Source organism: Protopterus annectens, chromosome 9.part0 (genome assembly GCF_019279795.1).
Source record: "Protopterus annectens isolate FY-2018-M chromosome 9.part0, PAN1.0, whole genome shotgun sequence".
Classification (NCBI taxonomy): domain Eukaryota; kingdom Metazoa; phylum Chordata; order Ceratodontiformes; family Protopteridae; genus Protopterus; species Protopterus annectens.
Window position 1 is genome coordinate 1,499,082,024 of NC_056743.1, and position 22,148 is coordinate 1,499,104,171.

Sequence of the window (22,148 nt, forward strand, 5' to 3'; positions counted from 1 at the left end):
CTTTCCCACCACTTGGCCCTACTGAACTGCATAGCTCAACCAGACTGCTAACTTTAGCTCTAAAATTGTGAACCAATCACTAACTAGAACAGTAGAACTCTCCTCCTCCTCCTGCTTAAGACTAAAGTCCTCAGTTACTCCCTGTACATAAAACTTCTCTTCCACTTCATAAACATAAAGCCCCTTTTCATTTCCCAAACCTAAAATATCTGAACTCTCCATAACCTTAAACTCTTATCCTACTCCCTAACCTCAAACCTTCTCCAAACCTAAATCCCATTGTCAATTGCTGCTTGAAACCTTAAACTATTCTCCTTCTCGTGTAGTTCGTGAAGTGGCAACCTGTGTGACGTACATGATATCTGAATCCCTGGGTGCAAGATTGTGGTCTTTGAGTGTGTTTGGGAATCAAGCACTTTTAGTAGATGAAATTGTAACATATCCTTGATGACTATTTGATTTAAAACTGTTCTCACTGAAATTGTGTGTGCCACTTGCAATATTTTTTAAAATGATGGACCAGTTACTATCAGTGTTAGTCATAACTGAATGACTTTGAAGTCAGACTTGTATAATCACATTGCTCACTGCTGAGATGTATGGGTTTAGCATAATTGTTAATTATTTGCCTCATAGATAAAAGGTAAATGGTTTGATTGTGACCTTGTGTTTTTGGCTGGGCTTAAAATGGCCCTTCAGGGCAGTTCTCTTAGTATTCACCAACAAGACTATAAATATTTACAGATATATATATATATCTGTATACACACACACACACACACACACATATATATATATATATATATATATATATATATATATATATATATATATATATATACTTATTTCTAATACTCAAATGACTATATCATTGAATTTCATTTTGCTAGACAACAAAATACCCAAATGGCAAATTTTGCCCAAACTTCAATGAAACATACACTGGAGTAAATAAAACCCACCTAGGTGGGGGGGGGGGTTATGTCCTACACAACCCCCCTAACTATATATACCAACTCTGGGATTGAACCACAGGGTAGAAAAGGGCATGTTGGGCAAGTGTTTACTTGCTCTGGGAAAAAAATTGCCATTCAGGTATTTCATTTTCATGATTTTTGTCTTGCAAAAATGAAATTCGATGATATAGCCATTCGATTATTAGAAGGGAATCCATATATATATATATATATATATATATATATATATATATATATATATATATATATATATATATGTCTTCTGTGAAACCCTTGCTTTCATTTTGGAGTTGGGGGTTTGGCATAATGATGAAGGTATTTGCTTGATAGACAGGAAGTACAGCATTTTATTTACACTAAGAGAAATTGTCTAGGCTTAAAATGGTCCACAAAGGCAGCTAGCCAAATACTTACCTGTGAACCTATAAATAGCTGGACCTGTAAGTCAATGCAAACAGAGTGTTAATACTAAGAGCTATGACTTACTTTGCCACAATTTCTATAATTATTGAACCAATATAAACAAGTTAAGTTAAATTGGCAGTAAACAATTGCACAGTATATGCAAGTTAACTTTGATCTGATTGATTCCTTTTTTTAACACAGTATGAACAGGTGTCATTATATTGAAAATAATTGACACATACTGTTTGAAAATGTTCAAAACTTTATAGAAAGTCTATATTTAATTACTCTTTGTTGCGTTATGTCTGACACCGCACATATGATTGAAATGGTTTACATTGTAAAGGTCATTGCTGTTTTGGTTGATGATGACAACTGCTTGTTTAGATCTCCAAAATTATAACATGTCGAGTGCTACAATATTGATATTGAAAATGTCAAGTACTGATGTAGTAGGTAATTCAGAAATAGATGTTTGTGGCTGCTGGTAATTTTATTTTTAGAAATGTATGCAGAAAGATAACATGCAAATGCATGCTACAGTACAACTGTAAGAAGTTAGTTAATATGGTGTTATCAGGTAGCAGTAGAGATTTTCCAGTGTTTTGCTGTATTACATTGTTTCACTGAAATAATGTCAGTAATAATTTATGCCACGGGTGACATATGAAGCTGAAATTAAATGCAGGATACTTTGCAACAGGAATAGTCTGAGTGTATTCTTTTAATACACTCCTTAAGTTGTAATACTCAGAATGTTGATGGTGTATTTGGATGAGACTGTCAATATAGTGTTTGCTATATGTACCTAAATCTCTTGCTGTTTATGAGGGGACTTTACAGTGTGCCCCTTGATTGTTCCACAAGTAAATTAAGCAGTACAGGGTCTTAGTGAGAGATTTGTTTTCTAAAGTGTTTTTTTTCCTCTTCATAACTGACCACAGGCTTGTTCCTGTGATCGTCTTGTTCACCGGGTTTACTGGTCAGTCCAAAACTCCCCTGTTTGGGGACAGTGAAGACGTCAAGGTTCGCTATATAGCTTCATATTGCTGCCAAGAAGTGTTTTCATCTATCCATTTTTCTCTCCCCCTTTTCTGTTGCATATGCCTGTACTTCCTGAGGGCAGTTGTGCAATGGGAGGAAGCAGACATATTGTCCTCCTTCTGTGGCAACTCAGCAAAGGTTCCCTGTGAATCATGCCTTAGGGCAATGCCTCCCTTGCACATTCCATGCCATTAATATGCATCAAGTGCAGGAAGCATTGTCCCTCTCAGTATAGGCACACCCACCCTTCCCCAGTGAATGCCACAGATGTCTGAGACACTAATCAGGTTGCCTGGGACATAGTTAGTGTTTTATCCCTGTATGACATGGCACTAGCTAGTGAGAGTTACTAAATGCAATGCATTCCTTAACACTCACCATGCATAGAAAAAGTGTCAGTTATTTGCATATACAGTCTCATACAGGTACATTGCAGAGGTTCATAACTGTCAATGACTGCTTCTTCTTTTTTCAGCTGCTCCCATTAGGGGTCGCCACAGCAGATCAACTGTTTCCATTTCTTCCTGTCCTCTGCATCTTACTCTGTCACACCAACAACCTGCATGTCCTCTCTCACCACATCCATAAACCTTATCTTAGGCCTTCCTCTTTTCCTGTTACCTGGCAGCTTCATCCTTAGCATCTTTTTCCCAATGTACTCTGCATCCCTCCTCATCACATGTCCAAACCAATGTAATTTTGCCTCTCTGGCTTTGTCTCCAAACCTTCCAACCTGGGCTGACCCTCAAATATACTTATTCCTAATCCTGTCCATCCTTGTCACACCCAGTGCAAATCTTAACATCTTTAACTCTGCCACATCAAGCTCTGACTCCTGCCTTTTTGTCAATGCCACTGTCTCCAACCCATATAACATAGCTGGTCTCACTACCCTCTTGTAGTCCTTCCCTTTCACTCTTACTGGTACTCGTCTGTCACAAATCACTCCTGACACTCTTCTCCACCCACTCCATCCTGCCTGTACTCTCTTCTTCACCTCTCTTCCACACTCACCATAACTCTGAACTATTGATCCCAAGTACTTAAACTCATCCACCTTCGCCACCTCTTCTCCTTGCATCTTCACCATTCCTCTATCCTTCCTCTCATTCACACACATATATTCTTAGTCCTGCTGACCTTCATTCCTCTTCTCTCTAGAGCATATCTCTACCTCTCCAGGGTCTCCTCCACCTTTTCCCTACTCTCACTACAGATCATAATGTCATCTGCAAACATCATAGTCCACGGGGACTCCTGTCTGATCTCGTCTGTCAACCTGTCTATCACCATTGCAAATAAGAAAGGGCTCAGAGCTGATCCCTGATGTAATCCCACCTCCACCTTAAACGCATCTGTCACTCCCACCGCAGACCTCACCGCTATCACACTACCCTCGTACATATCCTGTACCACTCTTACATACTTCTCTGACACTCCAGACTTCCTCATACAATACCACAACTCCTCTCTAGGCACCCTGTCATATGCTTTCTCTAAATCCACAAAGACACATTGAAACTCCTTCTGACCTTCTCTATACTTCTCCATCAACACTCTCAGAGCAAACATCACATCTGTAGTGCTCTTTCCTGGCATGAAACCATACTGCTGATCACTAATCATCACCTCCCTTCTTAACCTAGCTTCCACTACTCTTTCCCATAACTTCATGCTGTGACTGTTCAGTTTAATCCCTCTGTAGTTACTACAGCTCTGCACATCACCCTTATTCTTAAAAATCGGTACCAAAACACTTTTTCTCCATTCCTCAGGCATCCTCTCACTTTCCAAGATTTCATTAAACAATCTAGTTAAAAACTCCACTGCCATTTCACCAAAACACCTCCATGCTTCAACAGGTATGTCATCTGGACCAACAGCCTTTCCATTCTTCATCCTCTTCATAGCTATCCTTACTTCCTCCTTGCTAATCCACTGCACTTCATGATTCACTATCCGCACATCATCCATCCTTCTCTCCCTGTAATTCTGTTCATTCATCAGCCCCTCAAAGTACTCTTTCCATCTGCTCAACACACTCTCCTCACTTGTGAGTATGTTTTCCTCATTATCCTTTATCACCCTTACCTGCTGCACATCTTTACTAGCTCGGTCCCTCTGTCTAGTCAATTGGTACAGGTCCTTTACTCCCTCCTTAATGTCCATCCTTTTATACAACTCTTCATACGCCTTATCCTTAGCCTTTGCCACCTCTCTCTTTGCCATGCACCTCATCTCCTTATACTCTTGTCTACTTTCTTCATCTCTTTGACAATCCCACTTCTTCTTCGCCAACCTCTTTCTCTGTATACTCTCCTGTACTTCTTCATTCCACCACCAGGTCTCCTTGTCCTCCTTCCTCTTTCCAGATGACACACCAAGCACCTTTCTAGCCATCTCTCTTACTAGCTCCGCTGTAGTTACCCAGCTATTCGGTAACTCTTCACTGCCACCCAGTGCCTGTCTTAACTCTTCCCTGAACATCACCTCACAATTACCCTTTTTCAATTTTCACCATTTGATCCTTGGTGTTGCCCTCACACTCATCCTCCTCTTCTTGTGCTGCGGGCTTCCCATTTATCTCTGCTTCTTCTGTTGTACTCAGTTCCAAGAAGAATTGAGTTTCTCACAAGCTATAGTTCATGCAAACTTTCTATATAGTGGGTACAGGAATTTGTGTTAAATGCACGTATTACACGTGTGGGCATTAGTCAGCAGTGGCCAAACTTTATTTTAGATTAGTGGCTTGCCACTCCACAGTGTATGTTTTTGAAATCAGTAAGACAGTAGTTTTTCAGATATTGGCTTAAAAAATTCTCAGCAGGGCATACCAACAACAGCATCATGAGTAACTGATCAGATTAATGCAACTGTTCATTCTCAAAAAGGCAAAACAAACTTTGCCTGTGGAATGATATCTGTGTCACACTGAAAGAAGATAGATGAATGAATGTGTTGATGTAGTATTAGGAAGTAAGCAGAATGTTGCAAAATCATATGTGTGAAAAGGTCAATTTCTGATGGGGAAATACTGAACAGGTCATCTGGTCATCACCATCATCCCAATGTTGCTACAAAGGAGGTATTGGATGTTCACTGCACAATAAAAAAAAAACAACACAACTAAAACCAAAGAGAACTCAGGCAAAACCGTTACTGACATCCTTGTCAGTACATCTTTGGATGCTATGCCATCAAAACAGCACATTAGGTGAACTAAAAACACAGTATGTGACAGCTGCCTTAATGACATTACTGCATTAGGACCTGCCATGCTCATGATTAAAAATGTGAACTTTATTATAAAGCACTTGGATGGCAGAAGGTCAGATATACATGCTGCTCTGTTAACAACAAAGGATAGCATGTACGCTCTACATGCAACACCATATGATTTGGTATAAATGACAGATTTATATTCTGCATACTCCTATAGGTAGTGCTGATACAAGTAAAACCATTCCAGTTTTGCAAGCTGTGCTGTCCTCAAAAACAGAACTTGCATATGATATACAGTGTTTATATAGCCAGGTTATGGAACTCCAATCCTCAAATTTTTAGACATGAACTAGATCTACATATCCTTTTTTCATAAATTAAAGACTTATGTAATGTCCAGCAGGACTTGTCCATGCACTTAATAACTATAATTTTCCTTAATATTTAATATCCTTTCATATGTATACCAACAAGCAGTCACTCACAAATGATGCTTCTCCAACATACCCTTGCTTTACTATATGTTGTTCATATTTCCCCTGATTCTAACAAACATTATACCTCTTACTTATCTTCCCCTAACCTCTGCCTTCTCTGTCACTTTTGCCCTTCCTCTCTCGCCTCTTATTATATCTATATATATATATATATATATATATATATATATATATATATATATATATATATACATTATACTGTAACTCAATTTTTATTTAACAAGCATGCTAATTTTTAAAGTATATACCATTGATATTTGTACCTAGTATCTTTAATGCTTTACCAGTACTTTATAATAATATCACTGCATTATAAGTTATAAACTGTACTGTATTTTTGTTGAGCTTTTATCCCCAGACTTTCGCTGAAATAGGTTTCAGCCTGATCAGACAATCCCTGGGTAGACATATATGAAATAACTGAATCTCTTTCATTAATTCTGACACCCCATATGATTCTGTCTGAATATGAGTGGTGGTATGAACAGCAATAAAAATAACTTACCTGGCTCTTTGGTGAAATTATGCCATACAGTTTGGCAGCTAGATCTGAAAGTGGGATTAGCAATTTTTTTTTTTTTTTTTGGTAAAAGCAATTCTTTTGCATTACTAGTAAAACAAATAACCTGCCTTAGCCTTAGATAACATTCAATGACATTTGCAGTAATGTATTAAGAGGTGGAAGTATTCTACGATTTCTTTGCCAACAACTACTTCTGTGGTATACCTTGAAGGTATGGCACTAGAAATGCAGATTCATCATAACTGCCAATCCTATCTCCATTTGACTTCTGGAATCATTCTGACATCTGTCATTTGAGGTAACTCTGAAATCAGAATGTTGTAGAGGGGATGGCATTGCTGTCTGTGGTCAATTTTGGCCTGCAGGTTTCTGGCAGTGGCAAATGTATTGAGAACAATTACGACTGATCAATGACATCTTGATTTTGTGTGTGTGTATATATATATATATATATATATATATATATATATATATATATATATAAATGCTACAGGCTATTGGTTAGAATAATTCCATTACCTAAATGTGGAAGGCTCATTAAGAAGGAGCACAGAATTTCAGACTTACATTAGAGATGATCCAGATTCACTGCTAGAGGTGTTGTGCAAGCAGTTATCCAGCACTGTTCTTATTATTGAAACTCATGTTTTACAAACTGCTGCCTGAAGACTGATATTTTACTTCAATATACTATGTATCACTTCATGTTGATAATTTTTATTTTTTATTGTGTTTATTTATTTTATTTTGTATCTTTTTTTGCATGCATTACAAGCATGTTTAATGGCAATTTTCACAATAAGCCACTTTCATTCCACTGATCATTCTTATCTCTTGATTCAACCTCAGCATCTTCACATTATTTTTCTACTCTTCAGCATAATGTTGTTTTTTTTTCAACATCTGGGATCACATTTGAATGGTTTTCACTTATGACCTTTTGACATTTAAAGTTTCAGCATGCAAAAGTTTAAGTAAGGTCATTACCCTATTTACTTAATCATAATAATAATAATAATAGTAATAATAATAATAATAATAACAACAACAATAATAATGTAAACAGACTGAAACGTGCAGTGAAGTGTGTGCACTTTCACTATGAGCAAATATTGCCTGCACTAACATCATTGAAATATGTAATATAACACTTAGAAATATAAACATAATCAATAACACCTCCCTCGATGTACATCATTGAAGTTAATCATGAATTTCTGTGCTACTTCACTGTTTCCCATGGCATGTAAGCTGTTTACCCAGTATTACACAGAATAGACTCAGTAAATGTACAGAAGGAGAAATCACAGTGCTTCATGCAGTGAAGGTTAGGAAGTTTGTTGATCAGTGCAGAGTATTGACAGTATCAATTTTCCTGCTTTGTTAACAGCATGGCACAATTAGCACCATGATACCTATAAAAAGAGAGGATAACAATGATTCTCTATGGTTATCCACAAAAATCTTAGCATTAAATTTGTGACAGCTATTTGTAAAACATATTACATATGTAAACATCATACTTTTGGCAAAGGCTCTTGCCGCCCCCGTAGTGCCTTTTTTATGAAAAGTCCTGAGGTCAATAAAACCAACACAAAAATTTCAACAAAATACAAATTAAACGTCATGCTGCTAAATGCTAAGACTCTAGACATGAAACTGCACTCATTGCAAGCATTCTTAACCCTGGAAAATGCTGACATCTGTGCAGTCACAGAAATCTTCCAGGAGTCTAAAAAGCTTGTAGGCTGTATGGAGTCAACACAACATATGAGATTTGCCCAAGCAGGAAATTGAGAGCTCAAGGTGGGATATCTATATTCTTAAGAAGAAAGAAATTGCTTGAACAAAGAATGAGAAAACAATGGTGGTCATAGTGAAGTAGAAATTAATGCAGCATGAAACTTAATAAGAGAGAAAGGAACCTTACTTTGTCCAGTAACTCAGTAAGGATATTGAACTCAAGAAATTAGGCTCAGGCCTTAAATTCATCAAATTCATAACTAAACTAAAATCTCTTTCCATTTATCTCAATCTACACTTTCCGTGGTGCTTAGGCCTTCTATTTCCAAAATAACATTCAAAACTTGCTGTAGTTGAGACCCTCTTCTGTTCAAAACAGAATAAACCAGGCTATTGTTTGGCATGAGTGTGACTGTTTGACATTGAGTAAATGTGACCTGAAACCTCAGAAGAGGGAGCAGGAATGCAAGGCAAAGGCCATGGAGCCGTACCAGACCAGACTTAATGGGTATGGGTATAAAATCTGCCTGAGGGCCATCTGTCTGACCTAAAACTCTACCTTTGGGAGACCTCCATCTGACCTTTGGGAGACACAGAGGGAGGAGAGCATACACAAAGAAAGAGCATCACTTGAAGATTGCTCCAATTGAAAGAGAGCATCCAGGATCCTTTTTGTTGAAAACCTTGTGCAAAACTTTGGAAGCTGTGAAGCTGGCGAGTAGTTTAACAGATCTATGGGGTCTGAGAATCCCCACTCACTGTCAATTTCAGTAATACATGACCATCCACATCTGTGGCACATCTGCTAAACAATTCTGGCGCTCGTTCTGCTGCAAGCTGCAAAACCTTAGCTGAAAACCTTGGGCTCGACTGAGAGCCTGTAAACTGAGATTGCCTTCCATGCAAATCATTGCTTGCCTGCATAGATGATACAGTTGTGTTCCCCTGTTTGAACATGTACCACATGACCTTTGTGTTGTCTGTTAGAATCAAAGAAGTAAACTTGAAATGTACACTGAAGCTACTAATGCAAATTGATGTAGATGTGATAGTTCCATGTTGATATGTGGCATGTCGTCTTGTATCAGGCCACCATCCATATCCACTTTCCCCTGCTTTGTCTTCGAGGCATCTGTCGTTAGCTCTCGTCGCGCTCTGGCGAGTCACAGAGAGTGGTCAGCTCAGGTTCCCCTGGAGAATACCACTTTTGAATGCAAGGAATTAACTTGTATTATCTGAATGAGTGTGTCCATATCATCAGTATCCTGGCAGTGCTGTGTCCATACATTTTGTAGCTTCATTGTTATGCAGTTTGGCATTGAAAGCACCAGAGCACAAGACATGATGAACAGGCTTGAAGAGGAGGACTGTCCTTGCAGTCAGCCTGGACTGATGAGACAACTGATGGAAGTAAAGAGAACTTAAGATACCCCATACTTGTTGGTATAAACTCCTAAATTCCTTGAAAAGTGCCAACCTTCCTCCCAAAGGTGCCTGTTTCAAAGCTGTGGAGAGCACTCAAGCCTTACCTGGTTACTCATCCTGTCATACATTCAGACCCCAAACTGTAGGCAGTTTCAATATACATTAAAGACATACACACCAACCGGCTGGTCAAACAGTATGACACACAGAAGACACTCCAGGTGTAGCTAACCATTGACAAGACCCATACACAAATCATAGCAAGCTACTGGCCCCCAAATCCACCTATTTGTATCTCCTCGAATCTATCAAGATTCAACCCTTTACCCTGAACCTGGGTGACTTTAACTTCCAAAACATAGATTGGAAGAACTATTAATGAAAAAACACAAATGCCCAGAGATTCCTCGATTTTGTCAATGGAAATGCATTTTAACAGCTAGTTGATACCCCACAAGAGGTGATAATATCTTGGACTTGATATTAACTAACATGAGTAACAACTACAGCATCCCTATACTATCATCCTCCCTGCTAAGATCTGACCATAAAGCAGTCACTTTCAATGACATCATCTCCCCCAACCTGTCTCTAGCTAGGATCAGACATAAAATCTTCTCCAAAGCTGATTACAGTCTCCTGAGGGATGGTATAAACAGCTTCACAGCCTCCTCCCCCTCTGTAGGAACTGACACCGATATCCAGAACTACACCAAAGCACTATACGAGCATTTATATAGATGCATGGATTCAGGAATACCCAATGGGACTAAATCATCCTCCGCAAGGAAGAGTAAACCTGTCTGGTGCACATCTGCAATAAATACGCTCTATAACAAAAGGTAACAATTGCTGTCTAAGACAAAGAAAGAGCAGGTGCCCAATTGGAAGCAATGTCTCCTTAGCCTGAACAAGCAAATAAGAGCACTAGTGAAATCCTCCAAAGCAAACTTCAAGTCCAAATTGGCCACATCTACTAGGGAAAATCATAGAAAAGCTATACTTGCTTTGTGCAATATATCCTGTCTGTATTCACTGCAGGATTGTACAGCTTTTATCAGTCAGAGGCTGCATGTTAATGCTGATAATGTATGCAATTTAATCAATTTACTTTTTATCTGTATACCTTGCATGCTTTGCACTTCACATTCTGTAACCTTTGCACTAATTCTGCCTTATTTAATTTTATTTTTCAGTTGCATGGGTTTCTTTAATGCGTGACCGCCACCCCCACCCCCTCACTTGGGATTAACTACAATACACATTTTCCACATCATCCACTGAAGCTGACTATCTTAACTAAATAAAACTCCAGGAAGCAAGAACCTGACACCCTACAGCTTTTCTGTTGTAACAGGTGAATTGCAACTTAGTTTTTGTTAGGTTTTAAGGCTTAAAAGGTATATGCACATCAGTGAAGGGCTCCAGCCAAATGACACTAGATTGGGCCAATACCTTGAATCAGCCTTACACACACACACACACACACACACACACACACACACACACACACACACACACACACACACACACACACACACACACATACACGCAGTCCCAAGCCTTTACTGTTCACTGTTTACATTAGTAAATTTTGCTTTTACTTTCAGCATAGTCTCTAGACTAATCACAACTCTCTCTAAAACTGCCAAACAGCCCTGTTTATGTGCCTGCAGTGTAAATTAAAGTATTCCAGAGCTATTTCAGTTAAGCTTTTGTTAGATACTGATATTTTAAGCTCAGCACTCACCTTTAAACTGATAATTTTTTCAGGTCTTCTCCCTGTGGGGCTGAACCTGCTCCGTAAGCTACGCTCACTCCACTCCTCTCCCTGCCCCCATCCCCTCCCTCCCCCCATAACATCAACCTTATACCTAGCCTGACCCCTCCCATACTTCTCTTCTACTTATCCCATAACCCCCTTAATTATTCCCCTATCATACCTCCTCATTATTGTACTCTACCTCCCCACCCATTTCTAAATAAGCCCATATAGTACTCCATCCTCTAAACTACTTCTATCCTGCTCATATTCTTTGTTATCACACTGCACTCAACCACCATGTCCATCACAACTATTACTTTGATCTTGCTTCTCTCACTTACACTTTCTCTCCTAACAATAATCACAACTTTCCAGACACCCAACATACCTCTTGCACCTACCTGTATGACCAGCACACATAACCCACAATTATCAAGTTACTCAGACATCCACCCTAGCTTTTTCACAGCTAATACCTCTGTACTATACAAAGTGAAAATTCTACCTCTCCAAACACACTCCCTTTATCATACCACAAGCAGCAACTACACAATTTTAAAGAAAAAACTGAGAAATATAACCTACACAATTTGCCAAAGCACTGTTTCCCAGTGTGGTGATTTACAGACCAAATCAGGCCCAGCCCCCCTCAGCTCCAGCAAACTTAGCAAATCTCTTATGCTATCAACCATAAATCTCCAAAGCCTTAGGAACAAGATACCTGAACTCCATACCTGGATTTCTAAGTACAACCCAGATATTATAGCAGCTACTGAAACCTGGTTGAAATCATATATAAAAGACACTGAATTTCTACCCCAAGATACTCATGCCTGAGAGTCGATCGACCCAACAAGAGAGGAGAAGGAGTAGCAATACTTTTCCCTAGCAATTACACATTAATCCCTTACTCAAAACCAACCCCCAACTTCTCCCAAACTGAAGTACTAATCTCTATATTAAAACTTAACAACCATAAAAACATTTACATAATTGCTCTTTATATTCCCCGAGGAAACAACATACCAATATTAGAAAACATACTTGCCTGGACTTCCCAAAATATAGATAATGAAACCATCATTCTAGGTGATGTAAATATCAATTGGTTAGATATAGGCCACAACAACTCCCCAAAAAACATAAATCTTTACAACTTCTCCCAACTAATTAAAGACATCACTAGACCTCACAAAAATTACAACTGGGACTCCACAATAGACTGGATGTTAGTATCCCACCTTTTCAATCTCATCAGTGTAGGCATACTACCTAATACCATTAGTGACGGCCACCCAGCATATATCATACGCAAAACTACACCAACCACAGGCCAACACTAATACAAATCTACCAGAAATTTTATTAAGTTCCAATCATCTATATTTAATGAAACCTTAGCTAAAGTAAACTGGAACCCCCTCAAATACCTACCACTTAATGAGGCTGTTTAATTCTTTAACTCAACATTTCTACACATCCTATATAGGCAAGCACCCACCTGCCAAAAACGAATAAAACATAACCATGCATGCTGGCTTTCAAAATCCACCAAAGAAGTAATGTCTACAAGGGATAAAATCTGGAAATCATGGCAGAAAAACAAAGACTCCCTCAACTCTGCTACATTACAAGTAATTCCGTAACCAGACAAAACGTCTAATAACCACTGATAAAAAAGACCACTACTTCCACCTACAAAGCCAATATAAAAATAATCCCCAAAAATTCTGGTCCTCCATCAGCCAACTATTACACCCAGGCTCTCAAAGCAATCCATCCCCTGACCCACAAAAAACTCCCACTGAACTTGCTACCCTCTTCAATTCCTACTTCATTGACACCATAGCTAACCTAACCGCCACCTTTACTACAGCTAACACCACCACCATCAAGACAGCTGATGATCACATCATCCCAGAAAACAACTCTACCCTTAACCCTAACCTAAAATCCTCCCCCATACCCACCAGTACAATAAAAAACTTTTACTTAAGCTAAAACCCTGTACTCAGGCCCCTGACAATCTACCCCCACACTTCCTGCAGCTAGCAGCAAACTCTATAGCTTATCCCATTAGCATACTCATTAACAGATCAATTAAAGAATCCCTTGTCCCAGACATCTGGAAAAAAACATTCATTCTCCCCTTACACAAAGGTGGCACCAACACAGACACCACAAACTTTCGACCCATAGCAATTATCTAACCCCTCTCCAAAATACTGGAAAAATGCATCCATGCCCAACTCCTCAACCACCTGCATGAAAATAAAATTTTATCACCCACTCAGCATGGTTTCAGACCAGGACACAGCTACCACCCTCCTATCCTTCCTTGATACAGTTAACCGGGCATGGGATTCTGGTAAAATAATTGCTTCACTTTTCCTTGACCTCTCCAAAGCTTTTGATACCATTTCCCACACTATCCTACTCTCTAAACTATACACCCTCCACATTTCTCCCCCTACTCTACAATGGTTCAACAGCTATCTCTCCAATAGGCAGCAATCCACCAAATGGCAACAGTCTTACACTCCCTTCCTCAATACTTCCACAGGGGTACCCCACGGCTCCATACTTGGTCCTCTCTTATTTAGCATCTTTATTAACAACTTTCACACCACTCTCCTACAATGCTCAGTAATCCAGTATGCTGATGACTCTACAATAATGTGCACTGCAAATTCCAGCTCTGAACTCCAGCAAATTACCCAGAATGCCCTCACATCTACTGAATCTTGGATGCTTAACAATCATCTTGCCATAAATCCAAATAAAAAACTAAACTAGTAATTTTTACTCCTAGGAAAACCACTCCATTTGATAAAAAAACTCTTCACTATACAAGCCCAAGACAATACCATTATAGAAGTTGTCCCACACACTAAATTACTAGGCATCATTATTTATGAAAACCTTAACTTTGACCTACACATAAAGAATAACATCAAAAAAACACACCAAAAGCTTGGTATGCTCTACAGGCACCAACACTTTCTTAGCCTCTCTACTAGACAAACCCTTTCAACTACCTTTTTATTACCCTCTCTCCTTTACGGTGCCCCTCTCCTCACTAATATCTGAATTTCTACAAAATCCAAACTTGCTATGTGTTACAACATAATAGCAAAATTTGCCACCAAGGCCAAATTCTCATCCCACCACTGTAAGTCATTGAAACAATTAGGGTGGCTGGAACTCCCCCACCATCTCTCATTCACCCAACTAACTACTGTGCGCAAAATAATCTACAGACCCACAGACTGTCCTGCTCTCTCAACTCTACTTGCCAAATACCATTCAAGCAGGCATCTAAGATCTGAAAATCATCTACTTCTAAAAGTAGATAAGCCCACCTTACCTGCTGGTCAACTACTCTATTCCTTCACCATCGCCAAACTATGGAACTCACTTCCACCTTCTATAAGAAACACAGGCAGCACCACCACCTTCAAACAAATACTGAAAAATCATCTCAACTCTTCCTGGCTATGTTCCTGCTCTATAACCTAACCTCTTCATTCTCCTTATATGATTACTAAACTCCTATGTCTTTTGCTACTAATGACTGATACTTTCTCCATATTTATTTTTATCTTCACTTGTTGATACTGGTACAATAATACTGATTAATATATCTCTGTTTATACCACTCTGATTGAATTCATTGAATTCTGCTTTAATGTATATTTTCTGTATATATTACTGTAATCAAACAAACTAGATTCCTGCATTTATGTATATATTCTGTATATGTTACTATATTTACTATCTGTAACACTGTTTCTGCTGCTGTACTAATTAATGTTTATATTTTTTTCCGTATCTCATTGGAGCTTTTCTCCCCAGGCCTCCACTGAAAATGGGCTCTTTAAGGCCCTGAGGACTTTCCTGGTAAACAAATGCAATAAATAAATAAATAAGGCCTTCTTCACATAGGTCTACAACCTCAAAGGAAGCACCCAGATCTGTTCAGGGCTGGTGGTCAAGGACACCACATATACAAATGCCGTAGACATAGCAAACTTACTGTCTGACAGATTCAGTGAAAACATCACCCCTCTGTCTCCCCATCAGTAAATCAGGACATCCTCAGTACCTTCCCGCTTCCCTTTATATCTAGGGAACAAGTCATCACTGCTCTCTCAAAGGCAAAAAATACAGCCTCCATGGGACCCGATAACATACCAGGCTGCATCCTACGTGAACTCAGGTAGGAACTTGCAGCACCATTAGGTGCTGTATTCAACAAAAGCCTGAGTACCGGCTTCATTCCAGCTGAGTGGAGGACAGCCACCGTCATCCCTTTACACAAAGTTGGAGCATCCACTGATCTGGGAAATTATAAAACCGTCAGCCTAACTATCCTCATCTGCAAGGCCATGGAACGGATTATAATGGGACTCATTCACAAGGACATTGGCAACCTCCATACACTTGATCCTACACAGTTTGGCTTTGTCAAGGGGAGGTCATGTCTGCTAAATTTGGTCGACTTCTTTGAGACAGACACCAAAGCCATTAACGAGAGGAAGATGGTGCATACTGCCTACCTTGTCCTGGCCAAAACCTTTGACACTATTCCCCACTCGAGCATAACAGATAAACTCTCTCAACTAGGCATCAATCTATATGTTACCAGATGAGTAGCAAGCTGGCTTACTGATAGAAATCACCTAGTCAAAACAGGGGAAGCCACCTCAAGCAGTAGACCCGTAACAAGAAGCGTACCCCAGACTTCAGTCTCGGGGCTTCTGTTATTTGGGATATACTTTTCTGATGTGCAGGCCAAAATCAGTGGGCTATGGCTGACCAGGTTTGCAGATGACTGCAAGCAGGGTGTTGTCATCAGTTTCCCTAGTGATATAGATTGTTGTCAGAAACATGGCCTCAAGCTGAATATCAAATGCCATCATCATCCCCTTTGGAGTTTGTGACATCCCCATAAATTATCAACAATTATCATAATAACAACATCCTAAGCACGCAATAAGTCGTAAGGGATTTGGGCACCCAGGTTGATAGCAACCTGACTTTTGACCACCATGTTGTTTCTGTTGTACGGAAAACCTTCTACATGGCCCACCTCATAAGTAAGGGTATCTCATCCAGGGACAAGGAGGTCATAACATCCCTGTATTCTTCACTTATAAGGCCCAATATTGAGTACAATGCCCCTTTCGGCATGTACCTTGCAAAGCACATCCAGCACCTATAGAGACCACAGTGGTTCCTCACCAGGAGAATCCATGGCCTCAAACATCTACCATACACAGATAGGCTAAAAGCCCTATCCCTCTACTCAGTTTCATACAGACTTTTCAGAGGTGACCTCTGGCATACAAGGAAATCACAGACCCCACCTTGATGGGACTGCTGCTATCCACAAGTCAAGCTCCACTCAAGTAACTTGCATGCATGGCCTCAACCTGGTCTGTGACATCAACATGACTTGTTGGTGGGACAGATTTGTGTCCCAGAGACTCCCCCATCTATGGAATAGACTCCCTCTCTACATCAAGAATAGTACCTATTTACCCCTTTTTAAGTGCAACCTGGAAAACTGGATGGGAAACAGAAAATATACACCTGGGGATTCCACCAGTGTCCCTACTGGACAGGGGCATCAGGTGCTGACTTGTCTAAACATGGGCTAAACTCTTAGGTAGGCTTATATGGTCCTTAGGGCCAATAGCTTAGTAATCTCCTATGATCCTATGTGGGAACCACAGAGTCAGGTGACCAGATGTGATGTCATTCTGTAGCCAGCACCAAAATCGTATTTAAATACTAGTGATAGATGTGAGGTGTGCACTTTGTTTATGGACCTGACAAGATATTCATTCACGTTCATCCTGCCTTCCTTTAGTAAGTAACTAAGGAACAGTAATTCTTCAATGAGTTAGAAAAATATAGTGAGATTAGCTAAATGTAGTTTTTTCTGTATCTGTCTGAGTCTTTCCATCTGTGTTGTTTTCTATATTTCCTGTGATTGAAACTGTGGTGTTTATTGTAAATAGATATTCAATATTTTCATGTTTTTTTTATTATTGTTTATTAAATATATCTGAACCTTTCATCATGGCTGGTCTTTCAGTAAATATTTCACCTTTGAGAGTAATTGCATTTATTTAGTGACACTGTGGCTCCATGTGCCTGAAAGTCTTGCTGTTTGGTTAAACACTACCAAATGCATAAGTATTACTTTTAGCACCATGGTACAAGCCTTAAAGTATCTGGCTTTGAGTGTTGTGGTGTCAATAAATCTACATTATAGTCTGGGTAGACGTGTCATAGCAGGTAAGCTGTGGCAACCTTTCCCAGGTGTGTGTGTGTGTGTGTGTGTGTGTGTGTGTGTGTGTGTGTGTGTGTGTGTGTGTGTGTGTGTGTGTGTGTGTGTGTGTGTGCATGTAAAAATCCAAATCACAAAAGAGAGTGTGAGTGACTGCTAGTTTGAACAGGGACACTGGGAACACTGATTTCACAGAGAGTGGTGGAAGACTTGGCCTGGAACACATAGATAGGGACTCAGTTCTATTGTGGCCACTGGGGAGTCTTATTTGGGACCAGGAGAGAAAGCCCAGCACCAGGACTGGAGTGTGCATTACCTGTGTGCTCTTAAGGGAAATTGTACTTGGTGCAGGAGCTGCATCTGAAAATACTGTGTGTGTCTCTTTTTCTCGCAGTAAACATTTCCCACCAGTGTCAGTGGTGAGGATTGAGGCTTCTTGATCACTGGCCCAGAGGAGGGATATCACATATTGGTGAGCAGTGGTGGGGTATTAATTGAATCTATGTAGCCTGTAAGCAGTTGCCACTATAGGTGTGTGTACTCTCAGCAGCCACAAGTTAAACATATAGAGTTTCATTTTTTACAAGAGTTTTGCTTTTTTTTGTTTAATTTAGTCAGGGAAAGCAGACAAAGATGTCAGCAGAGGATTATGACAAGCTGACTGTGAACCATTTGGATAAGGTGTGCAAATCCTGACTAAAGAAGAAATTATTTCAGTCTTAGTCAAAGCTGCAACATAGACCAGTAACCAAGAAGACAACCAGTCTGGTGATGGGGATGTGCAGCCCTCAGAAACAGGACAGTTCTTTTCTCAGAGGACTTAATAACCTGTTTGGAGTTGGAGAGACATGAACTGAAGGCAAAACATATGGAATTAGAATCGGCAGAGAGCGTGCACCATTTAGAGGCCAAAGAAAATGAGAAGCAGCATCAACATGAGGGGGCCATACTGACTCTTGAAAAGGAACATGGAGGTAATGGGGAAGGGAATAACCAAATCCAGGAGGCAACAAAGGTCAGTACATTTCTTCCACAGTATACAGAAGGTGATAATTTTGATAGTTTTATTCACATATTTGAAAGAGAATATAAAGAGTATGATGTTGACCAAGGGATTTTGGTACGGTTCCTGACCCCCTTACTCCATAGTAAAGCTGTGACTGCTGTTTCTAAATTGTTTGATACTTATGTCTGTTTGTCTTTTTGGCTCTTCCCGGTTAGGGGTCGCCACAGCAGAACTCCGGTCCGCTAATGATTTGCAGTAGATTTTTATGGTGCCGAGTTGCAAGCTCGACGCCCAACCTTCAGCAAAGGCACACCCATTCACGCATGTCTTTTGGAGGCCACTCGACTGTGGGGAGGACATGCAGACTCCACACAGAAGGCACTCCAGCTGAGCATCAAACAGGATAATCTCTTGCTGTGAGGCAACAATGCTACTGCTATACCACTGCAAGATTAAACAATGTTTATTGGAATATTTTAGTTAGCTGAAGCTAACAGAAAAAAAATTGGGTGAGCATAGACGTAGGGCAGATGAAAGTTTGTGATGGTATCGCTGAGCTAAGCACTTATTTTTATAGGTAGGAGTGTGGGTGTCAGGTCACCACTTTTGAAAGGTTGATAGGCTTTTTGGTGAGAGAACAAGCCTTTCAAATTTTGCCTGACAACATGAGAATCTGGTTGGCAGACCACACTGCAGTTGAGCTAAGGAGAAAAGGGGATCTTTACTTGGCAAGCAGGGCATTACTGCACAGGAAGGGTATAACCAGTGGTGCACATGGACATAATGGAACCCATGGTGGGCAGCCTAAAGTGCCCCAACAGAGTCCACCAGTAACAGAAGAAGCCATTAGTTCAGGTACATAGCCAGGATCAAGAGTTAAATATTTTAAATGTAACTAGTGAGGCCATGTAGCATATTGATTTATATGGAGACAAGGGGGGGGGGCAAAAGGTGGGGGAGTCAGCAAGTGGGAATAACAGTATGCCAGTAGTAAGTTGTCTGGAGACAACAGGGGACTAAACTATTACCAGAGGTTATATCCTATCTAAGTGGATGGAAACAGGCCACTCCTAAGACAAACACAGCCTCTGACATAACCATTGTGAATCATGCAGTGGTTAAAGAGGAAAAGTACTTGCTTGGGGAGTCCACTCCAGTTAGAGCTTTAGGAGGGACCCCATTCCAAAAGCCTTTGGCCAGGGTTCACTTTGGATGGGAGGGTGGAAAAGGAAGTGAACAAGTAGGTGTCTTTGAGGATATCCTGCAGATGTTCTGATAGGGAATGATTTTGATAGTGCAGTACCTTGTGTGCATGCAGTTACACCAAGTCAGGCTTGGAGACAGGCTTGTAGGTAGGTAGCCTTGGGGAGACTCAGACAGACACCACATCTGAAGCCAGGGCTGGTGAGGTGGCTATTTCAGGGAGGAAGCTACCCTGTAGAAGTGAGCCTGAAAATGAGGCACAGTTGCTGGTAGGTACTGATGTTCCTATGGCCAGAGTGACTGCAAGCACAGAGGTGAGTGATAGTACCCAGGCTGACAGCGAAGTACCACTGTCAGAGGATACCTGAATTCCAGTGGAAGGGGAGCTAGGAAGCATCAAAAAAGTAGAGCTGAGACAGGCTGAGCTCCCAGACACTACCCTAAGAGGTTTGAGGGAGGTAGCTAGGGATGCACATGATTCCCAAGGAAATGGGTAATTGGTATACTGGAACAAATGGTTACTGTATAGAGAGTGGACCCCTGAAAGAGGGCTAGAGTGTGAAGTAATACAGCCACTAGTAGTGCCAAGAGCCTACCATCTGGCACTTCTATCCATAGTTTATGACATTCTTTTTGCAGGTCATATGGGCATAAAGCATACCAGAGACGTATTATGCAGAACCTTTACTGGCCTGAAATTGCAAGGGATGTAACAGGGTACTGCAGGAACTGTTAGCAATGCCAAAAAGTAGGCAAAGCAGGAGATAAGGTCAAAGCTCCCTTGATACATTTGCCTACGATTGACAAGCTGTTTCAGAGGGTAGCTATGGATATTATAGGGCCTCTGACTACCCCAAGCTCCAAAAGGAAGAAGTATATCCTGGTTGTAGTAGATTATGCTACTAGATACCCCGAGACAGTTGCTGTGTCCTCCACTGAGGCAGAGAAGGTGGAAAATTATTTGTTAGAGATTTTCAGCAGGGTAGGTTTCCCAAGAAAAATACTGACTGACTGAGATGCCAGTTTTAGGTCTGACCTGCTGTTTTTTCTGTGGAAGCACTGGAAGATGAAGCACTTAAAGACCACCCCCTACTATTCCCAGACTAATGGTCTTGTGGAGAGGTTAAACTTTACGCTAAAGTTCATGCTACAGGCATTTGCAGACCAGTTTAAGAGAGAGTTGGACAAATATTTGCCCCATCTGCTGTTTGCTTACAGTGAGATATCCCAGGAATCCACAGGTTTTTCACTCTTTCAATTGCTGTATGGGCATAGGGTGAGAGGACCTCTAGATTTGATTTGCAATGAGTGGGAGGGTGAGTGTGAATCCCACAAGGAGTCTGTTAGGGTGTATGTCCTAAACCTCTTGACAAGGCTCAGGGAGCTCCTGGGCTTGGCCCAGCAGAACTTGGCAGGAGCTCAACAGCAGAAAAAGATTGGTATGACAGGAATGCTTGAGCTAGAGAGTATGCTGTGGGGCAGCAGGTTATGGTTTCTATTCCTGTCAGACACAATAAGCTGCAGGCAGCTTAGGGGGTACCCTTCAAAGTGGTAGGAAGGTTAGTGACATTAACTACGTGGTATAACTGCTAGGCAAGAGGCAGGGGCACAAATTGTACCATGTTAACATGATGAAACCTTACCATGATAGGGAGACCCTGGTGCTAAGCATTTGCAGTAGGAGGCAGATGGAGTCTGAGGGGTATCTATGGCTACAAGGAGCCAGCCAGCCAAATCCCAGTTACTATGGTGGAGCTTAGGGTTACAGGCATATGATATGACAGTGCAGTACTGTAGTGAGGTCAGCAATGCCAAGGCAGATGGAATCTCAAGATAGGGTATGGGGTAAGGTGTTCCTAGATAGGCTCATTCTTCTCAAGCAATGTTTCTGAAGAGTCACTTGAAAAAGCTAGCTTGAGTCTTCAAAGGGGGGAGAGGTGTGATGATAGGAAAAACTGCCAGCCATTCCAGGAGAACTGGACACTGAATATATAATCTATGCCAGCACACCTAGCTGGAATTTTGTAAAGAATTATATGA

At 40.5% G+C, this 22,148-nt stretch overlaps 1 protein-coding gene across 1 annotated transcript in view; it reads right to left on the bottom strand.

The window, feature by feature from the left end:
* Positions 1-7,866: 7,866 nt before the first annotated feature.
* LOC122810961 overlaps positions 7,867-22,148 on the bottom strand; it is a 193,910-nt gene continuing 179,628 nt past the window's right edge. The window contains exon 3 of the mRNA XM_044082489.1: positions 7,867-8,083. Within this exon, the coding sequence (XP_043938424.1) occupies positions 8,069-8,083 (15 nt within the window). The 3' untranslated portion in view covers positions 7,867-8,068. The remainder of the gene's footprint in view (positions 8,084-22,148) is intronic.